We start from the raw sequence: 27,038 nt of genomic DNA, 5'->3' as shown, positions 1-27,038 counted from the left end.
TTTAAATTCATATCCATTAGCATCGAATTTCGGTTGCCAATCAATGAAATTGAAGTTTGTGCCTTTGTAAAAAATATATTCTTCATGCAATAGTTTGGCCTTCAGAGATTTATCATGGCATTCAATGTATAGAAAGTTATTTGCTAGGGTTGTTATACTTGCCTGGCCATGAAATGTTGTTTTCCACCATTCCACAATTCTAGCAAGTGGCTGGTTGTTCCCTCCCCATTTCGCAAAGAGCCCGCACCCTTTGCAATAATTACTTAAATTCATTTCTTCTCTAGGGTTCATGATTTTGATGGACTCCGGGTCAGGTTTTGTCACTGCTATGGCATCCTCTCTCCTTGCAACATGATGGAGCGAGTTCCCTAGCTTCGAGACCGAAAATGATTTTGCAAATTTGGGGCCATGGAATGGCAATGCCCTTCCTCCATCCTTAGCGAGTCTACCATAACCCTCTACTTTGTAGGTATGTGGGTGAGTATTCTGCTATGGCTTTCGGAGGGGCTGTCTGGGGCCTGAAGAATTTTCTCAAAAACACAATGGTATGTTGTTTTCTTTGGTGGTGCAATCGAGGATTTGAGAAGTGATGGGGATCACCCACATTTTTTATTGTTCCACAACCCTAGCTCTTCCCTCTTCTCTGCCCTAGCTGCTCTCTTGCCCAATACCACTTGCCACGGGTGATTATGTGCATATGTTTCCCTACCAGATGGAGGTTTGCCAGCCTTGTCAAAGTTCCTGCCCGGGTATGGGCGATGGTCGCCAAGATAACGATGTGCATAGCTCCTCATTATAACTTTATTCATTCCTTTTTCTAGTATTAAGATTATAAAATTACGATCGGGTTATAAATTTGTGGGTCTAACTTTCTTAACAGATTGAGCTCTATGTAATGATACAATTTTTGTAGTATTTGTGGTATTTTAGCTCTACTAGTTCCAATTATTATCTTTAATGAGCTTTAATGTCACGATAGGAAATCTCAATGCACCAATAGATTATCATTATTATTATCTAAATAAAAAATAACTTTTCTTTCAATCTCAAATAAGAACTTTGTTGCTCCACAACACTTGTTATTGCATTTGATTAAGATAAACAAGTTTTATAGGGACCCAAATCCAAATAGAAAATTAAGAAAGATGAAATAGTTGCTAACCAGTCCAAAACCAAGAGCAAAATAGCCACCAAAACAAGGTAGAGCCCACACATAACAACAACCAACAATAAACCTAAACTAAAAACAACACAAAAGGAGAAAAATAAACCAGAAAACGCATAAGCTCAGAGTTCTTTTTTATCATATTCTTGTTGATCTCCTTGAGCTCTTCCATGATAAATCTTGTTGAATTCCTCCTCCTTAATCTGGTAAAGGGGCACGTAGTAACCTGTGATCCCACTCCTTGCAATCTTAGTTCCTCAATTTTCTTCTTCTGTTTAGCATCCGATGGTGGGTCACTGGAGATAGGTTGGGTTCTATGGATAGCCATCATCTCATTGACCTTTTTGAGACCCTCGACACTTCTATTCATGGCTTCCTTACTAATCTCGACCAATTTCCTTATGTTGCCCTTAATCTCCTCCAGGTTCTTTTCCAACTTCCCAATCCTAGACTCGCGATCCTTTTTCATGACTTCAACATCTTCAGTAAGCTTATGGATCATTCGAAGAATCATATCTATTTTTTTGGCATGGGATTCTTAGTGAAAGTATCAATAATACCCTTAATGCCATCCTTCAACATGTTAATTTCATTGCTGACCCAGAGAAATCATTTTTCCTAGCTATTGGTAGAATTTGTCAGGACCACCTCAAAATCCATGTCTTTTTTATTATCTTTCGGGTCCACCTGGTCAATGTTGAGGGGGATGTCAAGTTTAATTCCTTCCTCTTCCCATTCCTTAGCTTCTCCTATTTTTCCCAATTTTAACTTTTTCGGATTTGGCAGGCCCAAACCCTGTGACTTGGGGGTAGGAGTTTTAAATTTATTAGCAGCCAATCTAGGGTGTTTGTTTTTTTTCAACTGCTACTGGTGCCAGGCATGATATTCTGTGAGGGGCCATCTTCCTTAGAGGGACAATAGTCTGCATCCTCTAGTACCTGGAGGTCCCACCAATCCATAGTTATACCACCCCCATCATCCTCAATCTCAGTATCAGACACAACTTGCATGTTAGGGCTGGTGGATGATCTAGGGGTTTTCACTATAGGGGAGGGTCTAACCCCGTGGGCTTATAATGAGCATTATTAAACCCTCATGTAGAGCAAGGTTGTCACTATTCTTCGCATGATTCACTAAACTATGCTCCAAAGATGAAAGCAAATAAAAGGGCAACAAGATTCTTCTATCATGCCTAAAGTAATTCAAGATCATAAAGTGGTAAGAAAATATACTAGCAAAGTGCTCATCCAGGGTTATGTACCTCATAATGACTTCATCCATGTCCATCCAAAGCGATAGCAAGTCCTTCCTGTTATAGCCTTCATTCATCATTTTTCACACTCTATCTCTTTTTCTTTGCTTGTCAAAAAAGACCGAGACGGCTTCCTCCACAACTTTTCTCTCCCTCTAGAACTTCTTGCCAACCATCTGCAAACCCATGATCTCAACAATGAAGATGTTGAAATATGGCGACTGATCAGCAAAGTACTGTACACTTAGCACGTATCCTCGCCGGGGTCCGAGGTCGGGCCGGGCCCCGAGCAGGGGTTTGGGGGCGGCAGCCCCCAAGAAAAGCGGGGGTTCGGGGGCGGCAGCCCCCGAGAAAAAAAAAATTTGCCGTTTTTTGTTGATGAAAACCGACATTGTAATAAAACCCTAAAAAAAACCGAATTTGTTTTGTTGCCCTAAAAACGCATGTTATAAGCGGCTGGGATGCTTAAGGAATTGAAAGGTTGATGTACTGTTTTTGCTGGATAATAAGAAAGATTGGACGACTATGTATGGTGGACATAACCCATTCTGGGTGAACCACGTTAAATCTCTGTGTTATCTGTGTCCTATTTTATTTCTTTATCTTTTGTATTTAAATATGCATATAATTGTTAGTTCATATTTGCTTCGGATCTGCTTGAAACCCTAACAATTGGTATCAGAGCGAGGTTTTCTATAAATTGGCAGGACTTTCACATTTGAGTGGGAGCAATGGAGGATTCCAAATTCAAGGTCGAAAAGTTTAACGGCCAGAATTATCAGTTATGGAAAATGCAGATGGAGGATTACCTGTATCAAAAGGATTTGTGGCAGCCATTGGAAGGAAAGGCAAAGAAACCGACCACAATATCAGATGAAGAGTGGGACATTTTAGATAGAAAGGCATTGGGATCCATTCGATTGTGTCTTGCGTCGTCTGTAGCATTCAATATAACAGAAGCAAAAATGACTGTAGATTTGATGGCAACATTGGCTAAGTTGTATGAGAAACCCTCGGCTTTGAATAAAGTATTTCTTATGAAGCGTTTGTTTAATTTGAAAATGAGTGAGGGAGGATCTATAGCGGAGCACTTAAATGAATTTAATACAATTACCAGTCAATTGTCTTCGGTAAAAATTACCTTTGCAGAAGAGGTTAGGGCTCTCTTGATTTTATGTTCTTTGCCAGAAAGCTGGAATAGCTTGCTTATGGCTGTAAGTAACTCTGTCTCTGGTAAAAATACTTTGGTATTTGATGATATTGTTGGTGTTATCCTAAGCGAGGAAATGCGAAGGAAAAGCACAGGTGAGACTCCAACATCATCGGGTAGTGTTTTGAATGTGGAGAACAGAGGAAGATCAAAGGAAAGAGGAAAAGGCCCTGGGAATGAGAAGTCACGAGGGAAGCCAAAGAAAGGACGCTCTCAATCTAGAGGAAAGAAAGATTGCTGGTACTGCGGAAAGCCTGGTCATCTAAAGAAAGACTGTTGGTCTCGAAAAAACAAAGAAGGAGACAAAAATGAAAATGACAGTAAGGAAGCTAATATTGCAAGTAATACTTTACAAGATGCTTTAATCTTATGTTTGGATAATGTTAATGATTCCTGGGTAATAGATTCTAGGGCTTCATTTCATGCTACACCCCATAGAAAATATTTTCTAGATTATGTTCAAGGTGATTTTGGACAGGTATATTTGGGTGATGATGAGCCCTGTCAAATTATTGGAAAAGGAAAGATAAAGATCAAGTTGCAGAATGGTAATGACTGGTTTCTGCAGGAGGTAAGACATGTTCCTAATTTAAGAAGAAATTTAATTTCTGTAGGGCAACTAGGTAGTGAAGGTTGCATAGTTACCTTCTCAGACAGTGTGTGGAAGGTCACTAAAGGATCATTAGTAGTACCTAAAGGTGCAAAGGTAGGCACATTATATCTGTGTACTGGTAACACTTACTCTACCTTAGCTGCTACAGATAAAGTTACTGCAGGGACAACAACAATAAATGTTGCAAGAACAGATTCGATAATGTGGCACCATAGGCTTGGGCACATGAGTGAGAAAGGGATGAAAATCCTTCACTCCAAAAATCTATTGCCAGGACTAAAGAAGATTGATTTAGAGTTCTGTGAAAACTGTGTTTATGGTAAACAGAAAAGAGTCAGATTTCTCAAGGTAGGGAAAGAGAAGAAGAGTGAGAAGTTAGAGCTTGTACATTCAGATGTATGGGGACCGGCTCAGGTATCTTCTCTTGGTGGCTCTTGTTATTATGTTATTTTTATTGATGACTCAACCAGAAAAACATGGGTATATTTCCTAAAACAAAAATCAGATGTTTTTGAAACTTTTAAGAAATGGAAAGCTTTGGTTGAGAATGAGACAGGAAAAAAGTTGAAGTGTCTCAGATCGGATAATGGAGGTGAGTATTGCAGCAAAGCATTTGAAGATTACTGTTCCTTAAATGGGATTCGAAAGCAGAAGACAGTTCCAGGAACTCCACAGGAAAATGGTGTGTCAGAGAGAATGAATAGGACCATCATGGAACGTGCGAGGAGCATGAGATTGCATGCTGGATTGCCCTTACATTTTTGGGCAGATGTTGTACATACTGTTGTCTATTTGATAAATAGAGGACCTTCAACCCCTTTGGATGGTGGTATTCCAGAGGAGGCATGGACTGGTAAAAAGGTAAATTATTCTTTTCTAAAAAATTTTGGTTGCGAAGCTTTTGTCCATGTTGATAAAGAAAACAGAACCAAGCTTGATGCTAAATCTCAGAAATGTACCTTCATTGGATATGGGATAGATGAATATGGCTATCGGTTATGGGATTTTGATAATAAGAAAATAATTAGAAGTAGAGATGTTATATTCAATGAGAAGGTTGTGTATAAAGAACAGATGCAGGAAAAGAAGCATGAACAGTACAAACAAGAATATGTGGTGTTGGATGAGATTCCTGAAAATGAAATGCCACAGGTACCTGATGCTCAGCAACAACAGATTGTCCCACAAACTCCTACAAGTGTTAGACGTTCTACAAGGACAAGTAGACCCCCTGAAAGATTTTCTCCTTCTTTGTATTCTATTTTATTAACGGATTCTGGGTGAACCACGTTAAATCTCTGTGTTATCTGTGTCCTATTTTATTTCTTTATCTTTTGTATTCTAAATCTGCATATAATTGTTAGTTCATATTTGCTTCGGATATGCTTGAAACCCTAACAATTGGTATCAGTCTCCAAGTGGGAGATTGTTGAAATATGGCGACTGATTAGCAAAGTACTGTACACTTAGCACGTATCCTCGCCGGGGTCCGGGGTCGGGCTGGGCCCCGGGCAGGGGTTGAAAAAAAATTTTGCCGTTTTTTGTTGATGAAAACCGACATTGTAATAAAACCCTAAAAAAGGCCGACTTTGTTTTGTTGCCCTAAAAATGCATGTTATAAGCGGTTGGGATGCTTAAGGAATTGAAAGGTTGATGTACTGTTTTTGCTGGATAATAAGAAAGATTGGACGACTGTGTATGGTGGACGTAACCCATTCTGGGTGAACCACGTTAAATCTCTGTGTTATCTGTGTCCTATTTTATTTCTTTATCTTTTGTATTTAAATCTGCATATAATTGTTAGTTCATATTTGCTTCGGATCTGCTTGAAACCCTAACAGAAGACCTCGTCAATTCTAAATTCAGCCATAAGGATGCCTTTGTGCCAACCATTAATAAACTCTTCTGTCATTTTTGGGTCTTGGCCATGAGGTTTCTTGAAATGGGGTGCAAGACCACCATCTGTAATCTTCGTCGATAATTCACTGTTCTTTTCCCATTTAGCACAGGAAGAAGGTTCCATCCTATTTTTATCTTCCCCCATGAAAATGCCTCCTCTGCAAATTTGGATATGGCCACCAAACTCGAACCAGGAAGTAAAAAACTAAACAATGAAGAAAGCTCTAGAAACCTTGGTATTGAATCCTGGTTGCAAAACCCACAAAAGGCCTTTACACACGTGGCAGGCTGTCATCATTAAAATGTGAGGTAAGATTATTGGCATCCTTTCTTGTCAATTCACATAGGTGATTGGGGAAATTTTCCTTGGTCGTCCACCACCTTGTGTTCGAATACGCCATGCTTAGGTTTGCCACATAGTCGGTTGGCCTATTACCTTCCCGATACACATGGGAGATCTTAAATTCATCGAATTTAGTCATCATGATATGGCATTCTTGAATTAAATGCTTGATAGTCCAGCCGGGATCCGTCTATCTACTCAGACATCTAATGATGTTTAGCGAATCACTCTCAAGCCAGACTTTTTTTAAACCATTTCGGACAACCATTTGTAACCCAATGTAGGCAGCATTTGCCTCAACAAAATGGTTTGTCTGGGTACCTAGTGGGAGTGCCACTGCCGAGACAATCCTACCATTGTGATCACTATTACTTTTCTACTATTATATTCATTTAATCATTCGATTCAAGAATTGGGCCCATATAGGATCTTCAATCTCTTCATGAAGAAGCTGAGGTAAGTATAGTGTTGTGTAGAAAGATGTATGATATAAGACAGATAAATTGAACTAACTGAACTGGATTACTTACTCTTGAAAAAAAAATAGATTTATATTTATTTGAAAAGTAACAACGGTTATTTATTAATATTCAATAGTGACAAGAAAACATTTGAAAAAAAAAATCTCTTTAGTTTAGTAAGTCTATCCAAGGGAAGTGGAATAGTGTTGTTGCACATTACAAAATCTTATCTTAGATTTGATGGAAGCAATACTTTATTTGGAGATGTATATGATTATATTAAAGCGAAATATAAATTTTCTTACGAATATGGCATTTGATAATACCTTTCCCAATTTAGGGATAACCATTGGCTGAAGATATATAACATATAGTTAACAATATATTCAATCAACTCAAATCACGTCGTATTTAACACAGACTGACACTATTAGTTAAGGTGGAAGCAAAGTAAATTTGGATTTACAAACGTGGTTTCAGCAGTTGAGATTAACACTTCTCGTCTGGTGATTGAGTATGGGAAGGGTCGTTTGGGGGTCTTCCAGGTTGCAGGCACTCTACACCGTTCTCCTGGTCTCCATAGCTATTCCAGCAGAAGGGATCATTTTCGTTTGCACCAACTGGCTCAAGTTCAATGTTTATTAACTTTAAATCGGTGCATGGCATCTCGTCGCTGCAAGCCAAATAAACTGGAGTTTGAGAGTAAGTGCCTGTGATTTTTTCATAAGTGACGTCTGATATAAATACTCCCGACGTTTGGTTGCTGCAGACCTTTTTGTCACAGTAAAATTGATCAACATTAATGGGCACTTTTACGTTGGAAACCTCTATGTTCGAGAATGACACGCTCTTCACCTGTCCAATTCCTCCCTGAATAGATTAAAGAACGATAAGAGGAGGCACACGACATGTTGGAATTCAAAATTTTCATTTAACCTTTATCAAGACATAATAACAGACCTGCCATGTTTTTATCCGGACTCCGTTGGAAGCATCATGGATGTCGCTGTCATAGACACTCACGTTGGAAACGCAGGCCTTCGTTCTATCTTTTCCAAGACTTCCAATACTGATGTCAATTATATAATAGAATTGTTTTCAATCATTAATCAATGCACAAAGAAGTATAATATCTCTAGTAATAAGATTTACCTGATACCGTGACCAGGGCCGCAGTTGATATTGTGCACGCGAATGCCTGAGCAGCCTGTTTGTATTGACACGCAGTCATCTCCTGAAATATATTCGTTAGAACAAGTTATAATTAATTATTAACATGGTATCTGATTAAAATATGGACGTAGCGTTGGGAATGATATTTGGTATACCGCATGCCAGAGTGGAGTGGTGTATTTCAACATCTTCAGAATTCTGGAGATGAATTCCGTCTGTGTTTGGGCTGTTCGCGGGAGAGGAAGTTGTGAAATTAACTACTGTAACAGGGGATGGCTTAAAGAGCACACACTAAGGTTTTGACTTCTTAGGTGGCTCGTGGGCCCAGCTGTTACTCTGTTCCGTGAGACTCTTCATCTCATTTCACCTCCGTCCACATTTGGCTTTCCCTTGCGGTCCATTTAACTGTCCGCAGTCACTATCACTGTAGCGGTTAATTTTGAATCTCAATCTCCCCCCTGGATTTCTCCCGCTCAACCAATCATAATTCAACTTTGAGGGAGAAATATTCAATTTAGTGTGAAACTATTCCAATATCCAGCCATGCATGGGAGATGGAGGAATAATTTTCTGAGTCATCGCTAACCTATTTAGCAGCGGAGGCATGTGAAGTAGTGATGTGAGTCTCAACTATTTGTCCACAGAGATTTGATATCTGTTTCAACATTTCCAGAAATTTCTATCGTTTTCAACGGAGAAAGGTGTAAAGATCAAGTGCGAGGGCTGGTGAATGCTTGCAAGCCAATAATCTATGGACGGTAGCCATTGTCCAAGTGCTGTTCGCTGATAAGGACTGCAGACACAGCGTGTTGTGTGTCCCAAATTCACTTGCAGCTTGCTACCCTCGTTCAAGTTAGCAAAGTTGTCCCATTGGTTGAGGGGTGTGGAAGAAGAGTTCTCCGCCATTTCAAATGCCACAGTAAGAACAATTTATTATGCTTTTCTACCTCTTTGTTTCTATTTTTGGTCTCAGTTTTCCAACAGTCTTTTGAATGGTCTATTTTGTTTGTGTTGGAGGCAGATATTGTCACGCCCTTGCAAGCTCAGCTCCACTGTAAAATATGAATGTTTGGAATGTGATGGGAATATGACATGTTATCTGGTAGTGTGACATTAAGAACAGTTTGTGATGTAAAATGATTTTTTTTTTTCCTTTGTATTTTTGTATTCGAATGATTCGGGAAAGTTAAAGTTGATAAAAACATAACAAATAGTATCTCCTTAACAGGATGTTGAATAAGTAATTTATATATTTCATTTTTATTTTTTTATAATTTATTTATTTATCTATTTATTTTTTAAAAAATAGCTTTTTCACACATTCATTTGTATTAATAAACAGGTGGTTCATATGCAATATAAGAAAATTTATGATGAATTTTTAATCTATAAATATTTTTTAATTTTTTTTTTGTTAATTATATAATTTGAAATATTTTATATATGGATAACTTCTTAACATATTTATCAAACTGATATTAAAAAAACTGCAATTTTTCAGAATAAGTTCTAATAACTTATAGTTATAGTTAAAGTAAAACGATAATAATACATAATTCAAGAAAAAGGAATTGGTGGTATTAAGGCATACCCTCAAAATGAAAGCATGAGAGAGTCTAAAATAAAGACAAAAGACAAAGCTCAAGCTCAAAAAAAATTAAGCAATTAAAGGAATCGTTAGTTTTGTTAATGCATCTATAACATTCTACAAAGTGTCAACTTTCTCTACCATTAGCCTTCCATATTCTACCATATAATAGATAAATTGGCATCAAACATCAATATTCTTCATCTTTGTATACAAGGATTATTTATTGGCCAAACATATGACATTCTAACAAACATGTATATAACTATAAAAGCACTTAGACTTAGCTCCGCATCCAAAAACTACTTAAATCAAATGGATTTTAACAAGCATAAGTAGATTTTATTTACTAGGCTTTTTGTAGTGGGAGAAGTTGTAACCCTTTTTTGTTAAAGGCTTCCTACACACATATCATTCACCTTCCTTATACATAAAAAGTTATGTTCCAACCCTAGGATATGTAGAAATTTTGGAAATCCTTTCATCCACCTATCACAAAGCTCAACTTGACTAAGGTCCTCCTATCGCAAACCTTAACTTGACTAAGGATTTGTACCTAATAATACTAAGGAATATATGTTATTAACAAGTCATGCATTTCCACTATCAATCCTCATAGTTTAGAAACCACTCACTATGTGGAGTCATGTTAAAAGAGGTACTAGAGTGAATCATCTATGCATGTTGACCCATGGGATTTTTTTCTCAAATTACAATGTGTATCATCTCAGCATAAGCCTAATTGATGCTACAACCTTCCCTTGCACATGCAAAATACAATGCTAATATGTTACACACATTGACAAGACACAATATGATGGTATCACACACATCTACACAAGAATCAATTTTAATTTATCTACACAATTCAATACAAGATAGCTTTGCACACACACTCTTTATTCATGCCACATGACTTGAAGAGTGTATTCCAACTTTAATAATAGTAATTATAACTCTTAAATCAACCTCTTGGTAATGTGCATGCCTTTCAATTGGGAAACACATGTGTTGTAATAATATGATTACTTTAGCTCCACTTACATTAAAAAAAATGGCCATGTCTACTCCTTAAGATCATGATAGCTTATTGGCACCATATGAATTTGACATCTAGCACAACCTTGGCTATATGAGAAGCACACCATATAGAAATGACATAGTAATATATGATGGAAATGTTTCTTGGAAACGTATCATATAAGTATAATTCATTATATATTTTGTAAACTAGTCTTTTGATTGGAAATTCCATTCACATCATTTAACATATAACTTGGTGGCATTCTAGGGTTTCTCTAAAAAATTAAATGGATATTTTTTATTTGATAACATGATCTTTATATGCCACTACATCTTTTATAATTTTATATCATGTACCTTTGATGAATATAGGACTATAAAACTCACAAATTTATCATGTGTCTCCTTCATGTTGGCTATGGCATTACATTATACACGTTTTATAACTCAAATTTTTTATTGGAAATAAACCTACTTCAACTAACTTAGCCAAAAGTTTTCACATATGCAATTTTCTCCTTTGATTTTTTATATTTAAATCGTATTACTTCTATAAGTCACATGCATACATAGCCAAGGTTGCAACAAATGCATCAAATTCATCATTAGAAGTTGTAGAATTCCTATCATAATTTGATCTATTCCTTTACTTATTCTTCTCTTTTTATTCCTTTTGTATGTGGCTTTTCTCATTGAATTTTTAATATTTTACATTGGATTTATGGAGAGATTTAGATCTCCTCAGATTTTTTATCTTGCTTCTTGTCCTTCTTGTTTCCTTTCTCCTTTGAGCCACGGACAAACAAGGAATATCTTATGGTGTATTATGTTTTAATCTCATCACATTTGAAGTAAGAGAAATTGCAACCTAAGTACATTATCTTAATAGAGGTAGTTTTGATAGCCTTAACTAGGTTGTTCTAGGAGTCTAGCAAGGAACATACCATGGTAGAATGATACTTTGATCATCATCATAGATCACAATACCAATAGAGTTCAATTTGATAATAAAGATGAGCATGTTTAGGTGTTTATATATTTTATAAATTAATTATTATGGACACAACTTATTCTACATAAAAAAATTATTCATCATAGATTTGGCCTAGTACTTGTTTTCAACTTTCTCCTCTAGAAACTTGTGGTGGGTTCTCCTAAAAAATTTAGGACTATTGAATCCACCACATAGAGTTGATGTAGGTTTACTTATGGAGAAAATATCAAAGAGAAACCAATGTATTAGTAATTCCTCCATTTTAAGGTTCTAAACACTAAGATTTGTGTCAATGAATTTTTTTATCTCCATCAAATATGCACTTGCTATTTTTCTTGTTAAGATAATCTCATATATATGTGTGTGTGTGTGTGTGCACGTGTGTGTGTGTGTGTGTGCGCGTGCGTGCGTGCGTGTGTGTGTGTGTGTGTGTGTGTGTGTGTGTGTGTGTGTGTGTGTGTGTGTGTGTGTGTGTGTGCGTGTGCGCATGCATATGTATATGTATATGTATATATAGACACACACACACGCATACATATACATATTCATTTACACACACACATTTATATATACATCCGCATACACATATACACATATATTTATACACACACACACACACATGTGTGTGTGTGTGTGTGTGTGTGTGTGTGTGTGTGTGTGTGTGTGTGTGTGTGTGTGTGTGTGTGTGTGTGTGTGTGTGTGTGTATGTATATACATATATATGTATATGTATATGCAATTTTATTTGTATGCATCTATATGTATATGTATGTATATATGTATATGTATTTATGTGTGTGTGTACACCTACACACACATATTAGAGTAAATGATTGTTCTATGTGAAAATAAATCTATCCCAAGAAAACTTAATTAGACTAAATCTAATTTACTCCAACATCATCTATTGTTACACAAAAAGACCATGCATCTTTTCAACCTCAATAACTATATCCATGTGTGTTTTATGGGCAAAGTAAAGAATAATTTGCATATAGTTTAGAAGTTGATCCATCATTGGCATATTCAAATTGCATATTGAAGTCAAAATAAACAACTTCATATACAAGTCAAATCAAAATAAAAAAGATAAGACATTGTACATTATTATAATTTAAAATATATATTTTCTTTTCAAATTAGGTTATGATAGTAATAAAATCTATGATAAATAACTTACTTGATCAAAACTTCTTTAAAGGGTATGGGCTCATGAATTGTTCCAAAAGTATAAAAAATATCAAGTTTGGCCTAGCATAATCTTGTTTCAATAAATTCAAACTCATATAATCCACATGTATAACAAAAATAATATTCCACGTAATGCGTAAAGAAACTTAGTTTCTTCACTATCACCTCATCCCACTATCTAAACATTCGTATCACCACAAACATATAGCTCAATTTAAAGGACAAACAACTCTACGTTTTCAATGATTTTAAACTTGACTCATTGTTTTGAGACTAAATTGATGCTCAAGCATGTATTTCATGCATGATAGATTGAATTTTTTTATTGTAGTTTCAATTCTTCCTTCCCAATCTTATAGAAAATATTGATAGTTTAATTCTTATACAATAGTAATATTAAATTTGATATCAACTATCACAAATAATTTAGAAATAGTTGTATTACTTAGCCAATTGATTAAGTTCATCTTGATGGTGAGACTACAATATATTGAAATCCACTACTATTAGTTCTAAAATATTTTCACTCTATTCCCTTGGCACCATAAAAGAAAGAATTATCAAAACAATTATGATTTGATACATTAATTGAAGTATCTTTTTATTTTAGAAAAGGTTGTTAGGGATATTGACACACAATATGAACTTGAAGAAACATAGAACAATAAAAGGAGAGTTTGCATGTTTTCTTATGCTAGAATATGGGTTTTGTCTTTTAATTCATGACTCTTTTCAAGTGCTTGTATTAGATATATGTAGGCAAATTCTTTAACCTCTCATGATATTCTCTCCTAGAAAAATCTAGATACAAACCCAACATGTTTCTTATTCTTCTTTTAGATTATTTGCAAAGCAAACAAATTTCCCTTTTTGGTCCTTAAAGTTGTGAAATACATCTTTTTGGTCTTTAAAGTTGTGAAATACATCTGTTAGATACATTTGTTTAAGACAAAAACATATTCTGAATAAAAAAACTCTATGTCCATATTTTCTTGTTGCTAGATTTGAAAAATAATATGAAATCTTTAATAGAAAATTAACACAAACTTAAAGACATAGGGCATTTAGACAAGAATTCAAGATCCTAATAGAATTGTGTTAGATCTCTCCCGAAAAATTGCCGCCTTCATTTCAATTATCTAGTGTTGTGGCAAGCATAACATAAATTTAATTAGTAAACAAAATCTATTACATTTATAACTAATAATTTTTGTTGTAGTGTAGGAGGAGATAATAAGATGAAAAGGGTATAAACCCACTTGTATGTATAATGTAAAATTGTTATTTTTTCGTTCAAAATGCCTATCAATTAGAAGAAGATGTTGTGGAAGGTTGGAGAGACTGGCTTTATTCCTGCCAATTTTAGTTGCTCTAAGGCTTCTAAAGCCTTGTCAACAAAACCATTTTGTTCCAATCCTGTAATCATGGGAATCCGTGAGGCCACATTTCTTTCAGGCTTTTTGTCGAACAGTTCACTTGCAGTGTATATGCTTTCACTTTATGCATACACGTTAACCAACGCAGTGGCAACTACAACTTCAGACAAAATTTATTCTATTTATTTTAATTAAAACTCCAACTCGAATACCGTTCTTGCGCCGCTAGGGGAGTTTAGTGGATGCTGTAAACTGTCAAGTGAATTTGAGTTTGATTTACCTCATGCGCGGGAACTGCTAACGCTTACAGTAACGGTCACTGCTGACTGTGACGGCGAGCATTTAGGAAACGGAAATGGGTTGTTGAACGGGGTAGGTTCAGCGGGGCCCACATCACCACCTAAGTAGTCAAGGCTTAGTGTGTGAGATTTAAGGCTGTGAGATTTAAGGCTGGCCCTGTAACAGAAGTGCAACTGTCAAACTTGAGGTGAAATTGTGGAGTGTTTCTTATTGTTATGTCCTGTACAGTTACGTCATAGCTTCCGTAGAATCTTATTGCCTACACACATTTATCAATAACATTTCAGTATCATTTCCAAGTTATGAACATACTCCAAAGAAAGGAGATTACCATATTCTTTATAGTACGAGAAAGGATTGGATTTGCATTTCTCTCTCGAAACTCCTTAAATTCATTAAAGGCCCACAGGAAAATTGCTTTTCTTTAATGGGCTAACCACTCACCGTGGGCCTTAGGCTTTGGTAATTTGCTTCCACCTTTGCTGCTATCCTGATTTACACAAAATCCCACTAAGCACGTTATTAATTTTAATCTAAGGATATATCTCTCTAACCAACATCTTTGCTACGATTCTACATAAGTATCGCAGGTCATTTGAGCGTTTATAAGAGTGATTTACCGTGTCTTCTTGTTCGGAATTCTTCCACCAAGCTGCTCCTTGTCCGTCAAAAGTTCCGTCTCCAACAATAGTAATGCCATTGAGTTTTGAAAAATTCATCCAGTTCAATGGTTTAGATGCCCATGCCTTTGGATTAACCGGAGCGATAACATCTCCATCCACCTGGAGAAATTTAAGATATTGACATCAATTTTAGCTTGCCTTTTTTAATTCTAACTGTAGTACCCCTGCCCTAATCAATTTCTAATCTCGGTTTAATCTTGTTTAGTTTATCTTAATATAATGTTATAGTCAGATGTTTGATTTAACGCATAGCTGTTGATGTGGTTTTCACACTAGTTGTATGCAAGTTGTTTGGTGTTCCTATTTCGTGGTATTAATATCGGGCTAACGCTTTCATTAAATTTTATATATGTATGCATGTATGACTCTTGGTTGCAGGAGATTTCAGGTACAACGCCGCATGAGTGCGAGGTTCGTCTTCACCTGGATTTGCAGGTTTGAGTGTACCTTTTTAATCCTTAGAGTTGGATTAGGTGGTCGTAAGACCCTAGTTGACCTTAGTCGTGCTCAAGTGAGCATCGTCAGTCGTCGTCGGTAATCCTTTTTTTTGTTCGGGTTTGCGAGTCGTCTGTTTGGTTGACCTTCTCGATTTGCGTGCTTGGTGTGTATGGTTAAATTGATTAATTAGTCTTTAGTAATTATTTTGATTATATATGTGTTTGTGCATTAAAGATTAATGGACTAAATTAATCGGGATTTCGTTATGCGACTATCGTAGATATTGGATTGCTCGTCTTAAATTGGAAGTAAGTTCAATTAAATAGTTGATTTTGAATATTAAATGCATTTTGTATATGCTGTTGAAAAGAAAGTTTTGTATTTAATTGCAATAGATTTAATTGTATTCTGTTGGCTTTTTAAATTAGAAAGGTTAAATTGAATTAAATGAGAAAATCAATTTTTAAATGGGAAAAGCAATTCAATTTGTTGTAATAGTTAGAAAAGAATTATTTTTGGGAAGATTATTTTAAATAAAAATTATAATTCCAAAAAAATGAAATTTTGGTCAACTCTTCCTTATAACCTAAATTCTTGGAAAATTTTATGGATGGATATTTTTGGAAAATTATTGGTTGGAGAAATTTTTTTTGGTTTGGATAAAAGTTTTGGGGGTTTTGGGAGGAAGAGTTCTTCTGGATCTTGCAGGTTGGGCTCTCCTTCAAGCTATTCCAGGAATGCGTATGGAGGTAGGAATTACTTCATCTGTCTTCCTTGTTGCCATGGAAATATACTCTGTTGGTAGAAAACAAAATGCTGGTTGTTAAAGATCTAATCTTTTAAAATTGAATTTTAGATTTAATTTTGGACTTATGGGTTTAGATCTATGCTTATTTGCTTATGATCTTCAAGAAAACAATTTGGTTGCATCATTGTGGTGAAAATAGTTCCTTTTGGCCCATTATGAGTTTGGCTGGAAATTTATTTGAGGTTTTGTTATCCCTCATTTCTTTGTTTGGGTGGTTTGAAATCCCATTTGTGGTTGGAGAGAATGAGTACCATCAAAGAAATTATGATACCCAACATACCTCATTGTGACCTGATCTTAATATAAATCGAAATTTATTATAAAAAAAAAATTTGGTTTGGTTGTTTTAAAAAAATCGAACCTATGCGTATAAAAAAAAATGATAGTTTATAACTTGGTTTGGGGTTTGGAGGGCAGGGAGCGGAGCTCCACCCGCCTCCTCCTCCCCTTCCCCGCGCCTTGTCACAGTTCGCAGTGGCCGCGGGCTCACTATGGTGGCTGCAGGGCGCCACGGAACCTGCGGGCACCACAGTGGCGCCGCCCGCGCGGGTCTCTCCTGCGGCTAGGGTTTGGGCGCCCAGCCATCCACGTTGGGAGGTGGGCCCAGCCTTCACCGCCCCTTATTAAATGTTTTTTTTAGTTTTTAAAAATATTTTTTTTTAATGTATTTTTTTTGTATTATTTAAAAAAATACATATATATAATGTTGTAATATTATTTCATGTTAAGTTTTAATTAGATTTTTAATTATGATTAATGTGGCATAATCATAGTTAATGATAATTTGATATTAATTAATTGTATAATGGAATTTATATGTTAATTAATAGTCAATTTCATTTTATGATTAGTGCACATTTTCTAATTAGATTCCAGAATTGCTAATTTCGCCATTGAATATTAATTGGTTATATTTTGGACTAATCTTGGATTAATAAATTTATATCTTACCTCCTAGCTGATTAGAGTATTTGGCTAATTGAGGAAGTATTGATTAAAAATAAAATAGAATATTATGTTATTGGAAAATCGTTGAAATATGATATAATTACTAATTGATGATGTGAAATATTATTCAAGAACATATCATTTGAGTAATTAAGAAGTAAGTGAAATATTTTATCGTTGGATATTGAATTTTAAACGATGTGCTTTTGGGAATTTAATTTAGTATCATTTGAGAAATTGTTTAGTTACTGATATTCTCATTTAGTAAAATGAATGGTTAACTTATATTTTTCCTCTGTTTGAGAAATAGACAATAGTACGATTGCAAATTGTGATTTTGTATTCACCTTGCAATGATGATTTCCTGCTAGTGTATTTTGGAAACATAGGTCATGTAGAAAACTTGATCGACCTTTATTGGTTTGATCAATATGAGAAAATATTGTCTTTTCCGATTATTGCCTTTGCGAGTTTAATTTCTATATTCGCTTTTGCTTATGTAATGGCAAGTCATGCTTGTTTGATAGGACCCTATCGTATGGATTGTTTTGGGGTACCTGTTTCAGTCCTCTATCCCGAGTTGACCGTTGTTTTGTGGTGGTGTCATAGTTGGTCATATCCTTTGTGTAGGTGTCGAATGATGATTCGTGTTTGACCAAATGAGGGATGTTTCCTCCTTCTTGAACTCCGTTCGTCTAACCATGTGTATTCCTTGGGTTTTGAGTTCGTCTGAGTATAGTCTAGTGTCGTATGGGAAAGTGGCTTTCGATTGGGGGCCGCGCCCAAAGTGGCTGTTGGGTAACCCATCGAAAGTGAGTCTAATAAGTGATAACCTATCAGTAGATTAGAATGTAATCTCTAAGTAAGATAAATGTGCCTCACACATGGGACGAGTACTATCATAGACTCGACATGCTGTGAGAAGGCCTGAAATGGCAATCCATCATCTTTGTCTTCACGAGAGGATGTGTGGGTTTACATGAGGCTTGGATGGGCCGGAGGCTCAGATTAGGTTGCCAGGATAACCTAGGGTATGGGGCCGGGACCTATGAAGACCTACCATGGTAACCGTACCAGGTTGTGTGATGACACTTGTCCCTACGTTCGCTAGTGTGTTGTCATTTTGTCCTATTAGGAGTACCGTTGTGGGTCGTCCTTTTGTCTATGCCCTTGTGAGTGCTTGGTTTCATGTTAGACCTTGGGTGGTGATGGCTCAGTTTTGTGGATGCTCCAATGGACCTTTGTATTAGCTTTGATTATGTTCAGTTCGATCCTGTCCTTTTTCATGGATCGTTTATGTATTTATTGATCGATGCGGTCGTTTGTATATTGTTTATATTTCGCCTTGATGGCAAGATCGTAAATGGTGTAACCTCTTGTATTCCTAACTTTATTAATTATCAAAGGGGTCTTGCAGTTGAGCAGACCCGGAGATGTAGCCCTTTAGGGGTGAACTCCGAGATCATTATGGTGTTATGTGATGTTATTCTCTTATGTTCCTTTATTCAGCTTTATCATGTATGATTTGCTTACGTTAGAATGTATAAGTGGATAAGATGGAATTAACTTTAAATGTTTATATGCGGTTCTTTCTTGAATGCCATTTTGATCGAATGCATAAGTGGTTTAGATGAGATTTATCATAGATGCATGTATGTAATCATCTTTTAAAATGCTATAAATTGGAATATGGAAGAATGTAACTTAGAGTAATGGAATATATTCAGTTGTTGTTAAGGAAATTAAGTATGTTTGAAAAGACCTCATATGTTTATGATGAAATTCTATTGTGTTAGAATATTAGATGTATGGCTTGTATTTTAATGAAAAGCTTGAATGAAGATTATGAATAGATCTTAATGGTTGAATCTTTGCTTGTGATTAATATTTCCATCTTGTGAAAGAAATTATCCTGATTAAGAATTATCTCATTATTAAGATAATCAGCTTATTGGATTAATTGTGTGAGTTAAGTGAATTGTGATTTTAAGTAATCTCGTTGGGAAACTTCTTAGGTGTTAGTTGATGTCTTCCGCTATGTAATCTGAATCTTTGATATCTTGTTGTATCTTAATGTGGTGTAACTTTTAAAAAAAAAATTATTGCACTCTATTCTTGTGTTTTGGCTTATCCCTTCGAGGTTTCCTGGCGGGGCATTACACTAACACTTGCATGTCATTTTAAGATCATTATACCTTAAAGAGGATATTTGATTTGCAGGGTCCCAAGAAGGTAAGAGGACCAACTAGAAACTGGTAATCAGATGGAATAAGGAGTGTAGCTGAGTCCTTCTCACATGCTGCTTGCCATACCGCCAGAAATGCCTGTTTCATCCACATTAACCGTTGAATATTCAATCACAAAATTCAATACCTAAAAAGAGATCATGTTAACCTAATCTATGATTACAAGCATAGATATAAAAGATTACCTTGGTGTCATCTGTCTCTCCATCACCCTTGGCACCCAATGTTGTAACGTCCACCACGTTCGAATCGACATCATAATGATAAGTAGAATTAGGTGATGATAAGGCAACAAGTGATCTGATCTTGAAATCCCTTGCACCTAAGCACTTATTTCTCAAGCCGAAGACAAGTATAACAACAAACATAACATATATTATTCTACTTGAAGACATTCTGTTCTTAAACTTAGAGCTCACAATGCCATATATTCTCAAAGCTTGCTTTATATAAAGCTTAAAGAGAGATGTTAATCACGGGTAAACAATGAACGTGCTTGATGGGACAAATGCCCGTGATTGATTGTTGACATCTTTTCATCATGAATTTGCTTTTTATCTCTTAAGTGGCCGTTTTTCCCTGCTCCATGCAAATGCACGTCTCAAGGTTTACCTATGTCCGTTTAACATCGTTTTCTTTGCATTTGATGGAATTTTTAAACCATGTTAGATCTAAAAAACCAAACATACAATGGAACAAGTTTGAGAAGATGAGGCGTAATCAAACGTAAGAAAAAAAAAATTATTTTTTGTGGGCTCAATTAACTGGGAAAGCTATACAACAGCACGGGCTATTGTGTGTAATGTAAGCGACCTGAAAATGCACCGTAACGTATTCTAGGTTTGATTCAACTCGAATAATTTATTATCATATCGCGACACTGGAAGGGCGCGGGAATTGACTTACTGGTTTTATCTCGAAAAGAGAAAGTCGAAGATCGTGAATGGAAGCAGACAATTGTATGCATCGTACGTTTTCATTAGAACTTAATTGTCATGTTGTGAAAGTGAAGACGTCGGATTCGGAAGGTTATTAACAATTAAAGCTTTGATGTAGTGCCAAATTTATGTGGAATAAGAGCTTCAAACTAGGTTTGATTCTTTGAGTCGTGTTGGGAGAGGGGGTGTTGGTCTAGAATTAATACCTTAACTTTCATAAATGAAGTTGTCAAATTTGAAAGTTTATTATCATTTGTAGATTTGAGTATAGCAATTAATTTAAAATTATATATTAACCATAATCATTTTTTATTCTTTCACTAAATTAAATTTGTTTTACTTGAAATTTTTAATTACCACCACACATACTGTATTTATGCAACATTGTAAGAAGTATCTTTGTGTGTAAAAGGTTTATAAAAAGTGACTTACGCTTTAATTACAATCATTTTATTTAATATTATATTTTTTACCCTTATATATAAACTATGTTAATAGTCCATAATTATTGTCTAATCCACCTTCTATTCAAAACTATTTTATCATATTACAATATCACATGTTTTTATTATATTAAGCAAGGAAAGGGCCTTTATCTTGATTTCAAAACAACAAAAGAATCATAAAAGAAGACAAAAGAGCCTAGCATGCCCCAACAAAGAGAAAAATGACAAACAGACCACTAATGGTATCAAACTATAAACAAACTAAGAGGTAACAAACTAGAGTATTATCAAAACTGGGATGTTGACCATTACTAAAATGAACAAAAACAAGAAAAAGAGGACAACCCTGCAAGATAAAAGTCACTATATCAGTTTCCAATTGTCAATTAGGGATTCAAGGGGCTCCTCTAGGACATCCCTATTTTTTTCATCTTGCCTTTTTTTTCATCCTTCTTTTGGGCTCCAGTTTATTTGCTCTTCTTCTTTTAATTCTTATTTATTTTTAAGATCCCTAAAACTATACCCATGATAGCCTTGTGCATAATACCTTATGTCATTGAAATTTACTAAAATAAACAAAAACAAGAAAAAGAGAACAACCTTGCAAGATAAGAGTCACTATATCAGTTTCCAATTGTCAGTTAGGGATTCAAGGGGCTCCTCTAAGACATCCCTATTTTTTCATCTTGCCTTTTTTTTCATCCTCCTTTCAGGCTCCAATTTTTTTGCTCTTCTTCTTTAAATGCTTATTTATTTTTGAGATCCCTAAAACTATACCCATGATAGCCTTGTGCATAATATCGTATGTCATTGTAATTATACCAATAAGGTCCTACTCTATCTTTTTAATTTTTTCTTGATTTATTTTCTCCATTTTATCCTTAAGCGCTACCATTCAATTTTGTGAATCAAAACTAAGCTTTAAGGGTGTTGATATCATTTGAGTTCTCACCTGAACCTATTCCTTGACAATCATCGTTCCACTACTTATTTATATCTTGATGATCCTCTTCCAATCTATCATCCTCCTCCTCTTTAATGCTATCTTCCTCCTCCTCCTCTTCATTGTCCTCTTCTTTTTCATCTTCACATTATTCAAATTACTTGTTTGGCAATCAAAATCTTCTCACATTTCTTCTTCCTCACCCTCTTTAGTGTTCTCTATGACTTCCTCTTTCTTGGTGGATTTTTCTTTATCCTCTTTTGTCTCCATTATTTCGTTTCCTTTTTGTTCGTTGAGTTTGGTAGTGGAGGTAGCTTTAGAAATCCTTGCTAATATCCTTCCTTAGATCATTTCTAAACCTTTTACTTCTTTAGGAACTCTTTCTTCTTCCTAAATTTCAATTGTTTCCTTCTTGGATTTTGTGGTTTTCAATTTTTATTTCTTTCTCTTGGCTAGAGTAGAGTTTTTGACAAAGGGATTTTTCTATTATTTGGCATAACTTTTAGGAGCTCTTCTTTAAGAGTTAGGAAGATTTTATTCTCTTATAACCATGAGCTTTTCAATTTTCTCTTTTTTTAATATACTCTATGGTCTTTCCAGTACTAAAGGGTTTCTTATTAAAGCTAAGAGGTTTGATTTCAGTGAGATAAAGATTTGGAGAGCTAGTCTTAACAAGGTTGGGTTTGGGCATTCTAGACATTTTAAATTTGTTCATTTCTATAATCAATCCAAGAAGTAGGGGATGGAAAGCTCCCTCCTCTATGCAATTAAATAAAGAAGAAAACAACTAGAAGGAAAAAATTATCTTTTCCCCATTGATAATGATGAAAAATTTTAAATCTACCCTCAAGAGTAAAATACTTCATGACATTGAAGCTTACTAGAACCTAGGAAGCAAGCAATTTTTTCATGTTGAATCCATTCTAGAATTACTCTATTGTTAATTGAATTCAAAGAGATTATCAAAAAAATATTTGTAGGTGTCATTTGGAAACTTTTGAACCCTCACAACTTAACCTTGTAGCTTGACCAATTATTTCAAAAGTGACTTCAAATTGAACATTCCCAATGAAAACCCTCCCTTGTTCCCAAAAGTTTTTTTTTTTCAATTTAACTAATCATTATATACATTCACAGGGATAAAGAAGGATGTTAGATTGTATTTTCAAAAATATACCATAGTTCCATAGTTGGGTGCAAGGTTTTGCAAGATATTGGCTTTGTTCTCTTTCTTGGGCCTCTCACTCTTCCAATATTCAAATGATCTTTCCCACCTTCTCTAACACTAATCTTAGAAAGAGTAACCTTTGTATAATTTTGGAAAGACTTGGCAATTTGTTTTATTAACTTGTGTTTCCCATATTTTAACTCCATTTTCATGCACTCCATACTAGCTATCTTGAAATTTGTACCAAGTGTCACTTTTCCTTTCTTAAAATATTCACACAAATTTTGAAGATATTTGATATCTTAAGTCATCTACTTTTAAAAATAAAATATTGCTTAAAATATTTTTAACAATAGTTGTGACTTTACTCTTGCAAGAAACAAAATAATGCTAGTCTATATTGCCCTTCTAAAAAATAATGAGAGTGGAGATAGGATAGGAAGATGTCACCATCAATATTCAAAATAATCATTTTGAATCTTCAAAATTAAAATAAAAATTAAATTATCTCTACAATTATGAAACATGACACCATAAAGAACAACACACACAAGAGCACAAGATTTATGTGGAAAACCCTAGAAGGAAAAAAGTATAATGAGAATCACACTCATAATATGAATAACTGATTACAATGTTTTAGGCTCAAGGCCAATGAAGCTCACTAAACCTGATACAGACTTGCAAGACCGAGGCACACAAAGGAAAGATACAAGGGACTTGCATTACTAAGATGTACAATCTCAGGGAAAGATACAAAGGACTTCCATTACTGAAGCACACTACTTTATGGAAAGATGCAAAGACTACACAAGTTGCCAAATGACTCGCTATCTTTCGACGGGTATATGGAAATAATGATGAATTGAAATGAAAAATATCTCCTTATCATGAAAATATCCTTGAACTACTATGTCAAGAAAACAATACCATGGGAAACATATCACACTTGATTCACTATCTGAAAACCATGTCACATGAAGATATGATCATCAAAGATCGTCATAAACTAAAATTTGTACTTCTTCTTCTTCACATATGCTTGAATGTGATTCACATCCAAATCACAATAATTTAGACTCTTATTTAGATATCCACACTTTCATTTATATAGTGTTATTCATTGAAATCCTCAACTAGGTTAGCCACAAACAAAATATACATGAATTACGTAAAGTTAGCCACCACAAGCAAATATACACAATTTAGTCCACTACAAGAGATAAAGGGGACCTAAATAAATCTTTCTAATTCAATTCCAACAAATTGCACATACTAGCAAATCCTTCAAAGTTGGCATCCAATGTAACATATAGAAAAATAATGAAGCACATTAACTAGTTGGCCCAAAATCATCACCCAATACAAATTACTTAATCCAGATCTATACACACCATGGTAAAACCCATATCAAAATTCTAACTCAACCTCCAATACATATCTAGACCAAAACAATGTGATCCAAATAAGATGGTGTAATCCAATTATTCATGTTTGAATGCAAGTAAAGATATTGTTTAACGATATCCCAAATGACAAGGTACTTCATTTTTTTGTTCTCAATGGTGTTAGCTTGACCATTTGAATTTACATTTTTGGATTTGTGACGGATTATAAGTAGGTTGATATTAGTTTATAAAATTGAGATTCTATTAGACAAGTATTCTGGATTTAATTTTCATACTTGGAGAATGAAAATTCAAATGCAATTAATGAATAAAAATTAATGGAGAATGGTGAGTGGAAAAGAAAAAGAACCTACAAATACAAAAGAGTCATTAGTTTGGAGTAGCATAGATGATAAATCCAAGGCTATTATTGGCTTTCTCTTTCTGACACTGAATTAGACTACCTGGATTTACATATATCATCAAATGAAATTTTGAATAATCTAAATAATTTGTTTGGAGCAAGAGCAACAAATGCAAATTTCTCCCTAAGACTTCATTTGTTCAGTTTCAAGATGGATGATGAAATCACAATGTCAAACCATATAAGTAATTTGATATTTCTCATTAGACAACTGCAAAGGTTAAGACTCATGTAGATGATAATGATGCTAAGGCCATCTTGTTAAACAATTTGCCTTCAAAATATAAGAATGTTGTTTTTACACTTAGTCAAATACCTTCACGAACTCTAGAAGGTATGATTTCAATCCTCTTAGCAGAAGAAAAGAGAAAAAAAGAAGATTCAAAGGATGATTCTCCAAAGAACGCACTATATTGAAGAAGCAAATATAAAAAGTAAGAAGAAAACAAATGTTTTTATTGTAAGAAAAAGGGTCACATAATTTGTGATTGTAGAAGAACTCGAGCAAGTAATTTTATTAAAGGAAAACTCAAAGAACAATATAATGAAGGAAACTTTGCTTTTATTGAGGACGGGGATTCATCAAATGATCAACATTTTATTAATGACTATTGTGGTGGTGCTAATTTTGCATTATTACTTTCAGCCTTCACCTCGGAGGTTTGTGGCATCAAAGGATGAAATAATTTTCATCATCTCAAGTTAGCTTCTCTCTTTGAGAGGGTGTTCTAGATGAGAGGCATTTTTCTCTTTTTTGATATACTTTACTTTTCTATTTTTCTTTTATGATGTTGACTAATTTGAAGAATACATGTATTGTAAAGGTTATGTTCTATAGATAGGTTTGGGATTTGGTGTTGAGCTCAATATGGATTGTTGTCCAACAAGATTCAAAGTATATGATTGAGAATTATACCCTTTTGTGGTCATTAAAAAATGATAGATATTTTTCATGTCTCTTAGGCATTATTGTCGAATAATTCAAGACTGTGATTTGATAACTCAATACAGAGAGCTCAAGAACACAACTCAAAGCTACACCTTTCTGAGGCTCAAGAGACAACTTGATGGAGCTCTGCTTGATTTAGAATTTGCTTCTTCAGGAGAAGATCTTCTAAAAATATGTATTAATATTATATAATCAGAATTTTTTGTCATGTAAGCTTTAAAGGGGTCCCTTGGTCAAGGTACATTTGATGATTTTAGGAACAATGTATTAAGTGGGGGAATATTGACATAAATATATTTTTAAATTGTTAATGTGCAACTAGATAGGAATGGTTATGTAGTTGTCAATTGTATTCTTTCTTTTAGTTATGATGCACTTTCTTATATTGTATAAATATTTTTTTATTCAGCAACAAGGATTGTCAATTTTTCACTATTTTTCTCTTTCAAAAATATCAACGATTTGATCCTCTAATTTATAATATTGAAGATGAATCACTTATTGCTGGATGAGATGTCTAATTTAATGGAGGCGAACCTCTATATGTTTTGTTCGAGCATGAAACATCAGGTTATTGGACAACAAGATGGCACTTTAATTGTCGCAATGAAATAATGAAGGTCCTTAATGTTTCTTAGTAGTGATAGAATAGCCCATAGCCAAGTTATTTCTTTAGATGCTTCATTTGTTGTGGTAGACTCAACCTTTGTAGTAGACAAAGCAATGGTGCATTGCTTCTTACTACACCATAATATGGGACCGAAATCAAGAGAGACAATATAACCTATGGTTGATTTGTAGTCATGTCCACATCCTCCCTAATCTGAATCTAAATACCCAATAAGTTGTACATCTCCATGAGAAGAGTAATAAACACCCATCTTCAAGGTCCCTTGCACATATATCAATATTAGTCACAACCCAATTTGGAATCTTAGGAGAACTCAAAAATATTGAAACCACACTTACTATATAAGAACTATCTGGTCAAGTACACCAAACTTCCTACCAACTACCTATATAAAGTAGGATCAACATGCTCACCTTTTATATCCTTTGTTAATTTTAATC

At 34.8% G+C, this 27,038-nt stretch overlaps 1 protein-coding gene across 1 annotated transcript; it reads right to left on the bottom strand.

Moving 5' to 3' along the window:
- Positions 1 to 7,432: 7,432 nt before the first annotated feature.
- On the bottom strand, positions 7,433 to 20,106 carry LOC131032464 (polygalacturonase At1g48100-like). Its single transcript, XM_059217659.1, has 10 exons — positions 19,897 to 20,106; positions 19,661 to 19,789; positions 15,203 to 15,370; positions 15,033 to 15,071; positions 14,752 to 14,847; positions 13,111 to 13,120; positions 8,272 to 8,373; positions 8,096 to 8,177; positions 7,904 to 8,012; positions 7,433 to 7,813 (listed from the first exon to the last, which is right to left on the bottom strand). The coding sequence occupies exons 1-10, from the start codon at positions 20,104 to 20,106 to the stop codon at positions 7,433 to 7,435; spliced, it is 1,326 nt and encodes a 441-aa protein (XP_059073642.1).
- Between the last annotated feature and the right edge of the window lie 6,932 nt (positions 20,107 to 27,038).

The sequence above is a fragment of the Cryptomeria japonica genome, chromosome 3 (assembly GCF_030272615.1).
Source record: "Cryptomeria japonica chromosome 3, Sugi_1.0, whole genome shotgun sequence".
Taxonomy (NCBI): Eukaryota; Viridiplantae; Streptophyta; class Pinopsida; order Cupressales; family Cupressaceae; genus Cryptomeria; species Cryptomeria japonica.
The sequence above is the reverse complement of the archived record's forward strand: the minus strand, read 5'-3'. Positions and strand labels throughout refer to the sequence as shown.

What these genes read in the sequence shown, in the direction of transcription:
- LOC131032464 (XM_059217659.1), bottom strand. Translation starts at nt 20,106, where the DNA reads ATGTCTTCAAGTAGAATAATATATGTTATGTTTGTTGTTATACTTGTC. An exon ending in GAGAGACAGATGACACCAAG is followed by an intron (nt 19,790 to 19,896) that starts GTAATCTTTTAT and finishes TGGATGAAACAG; the next exon opens with GCATTTCTGGCGGTATGGCA. An exon ending in AATCAAATATCCTCTTTAAG is followed by an intron (nt 15,371 to 19,660) that starts GTATAATGATCT and finishes AAATTTCTCCAG; the next exon opens with GTGGATGGAGATGTTATCGC.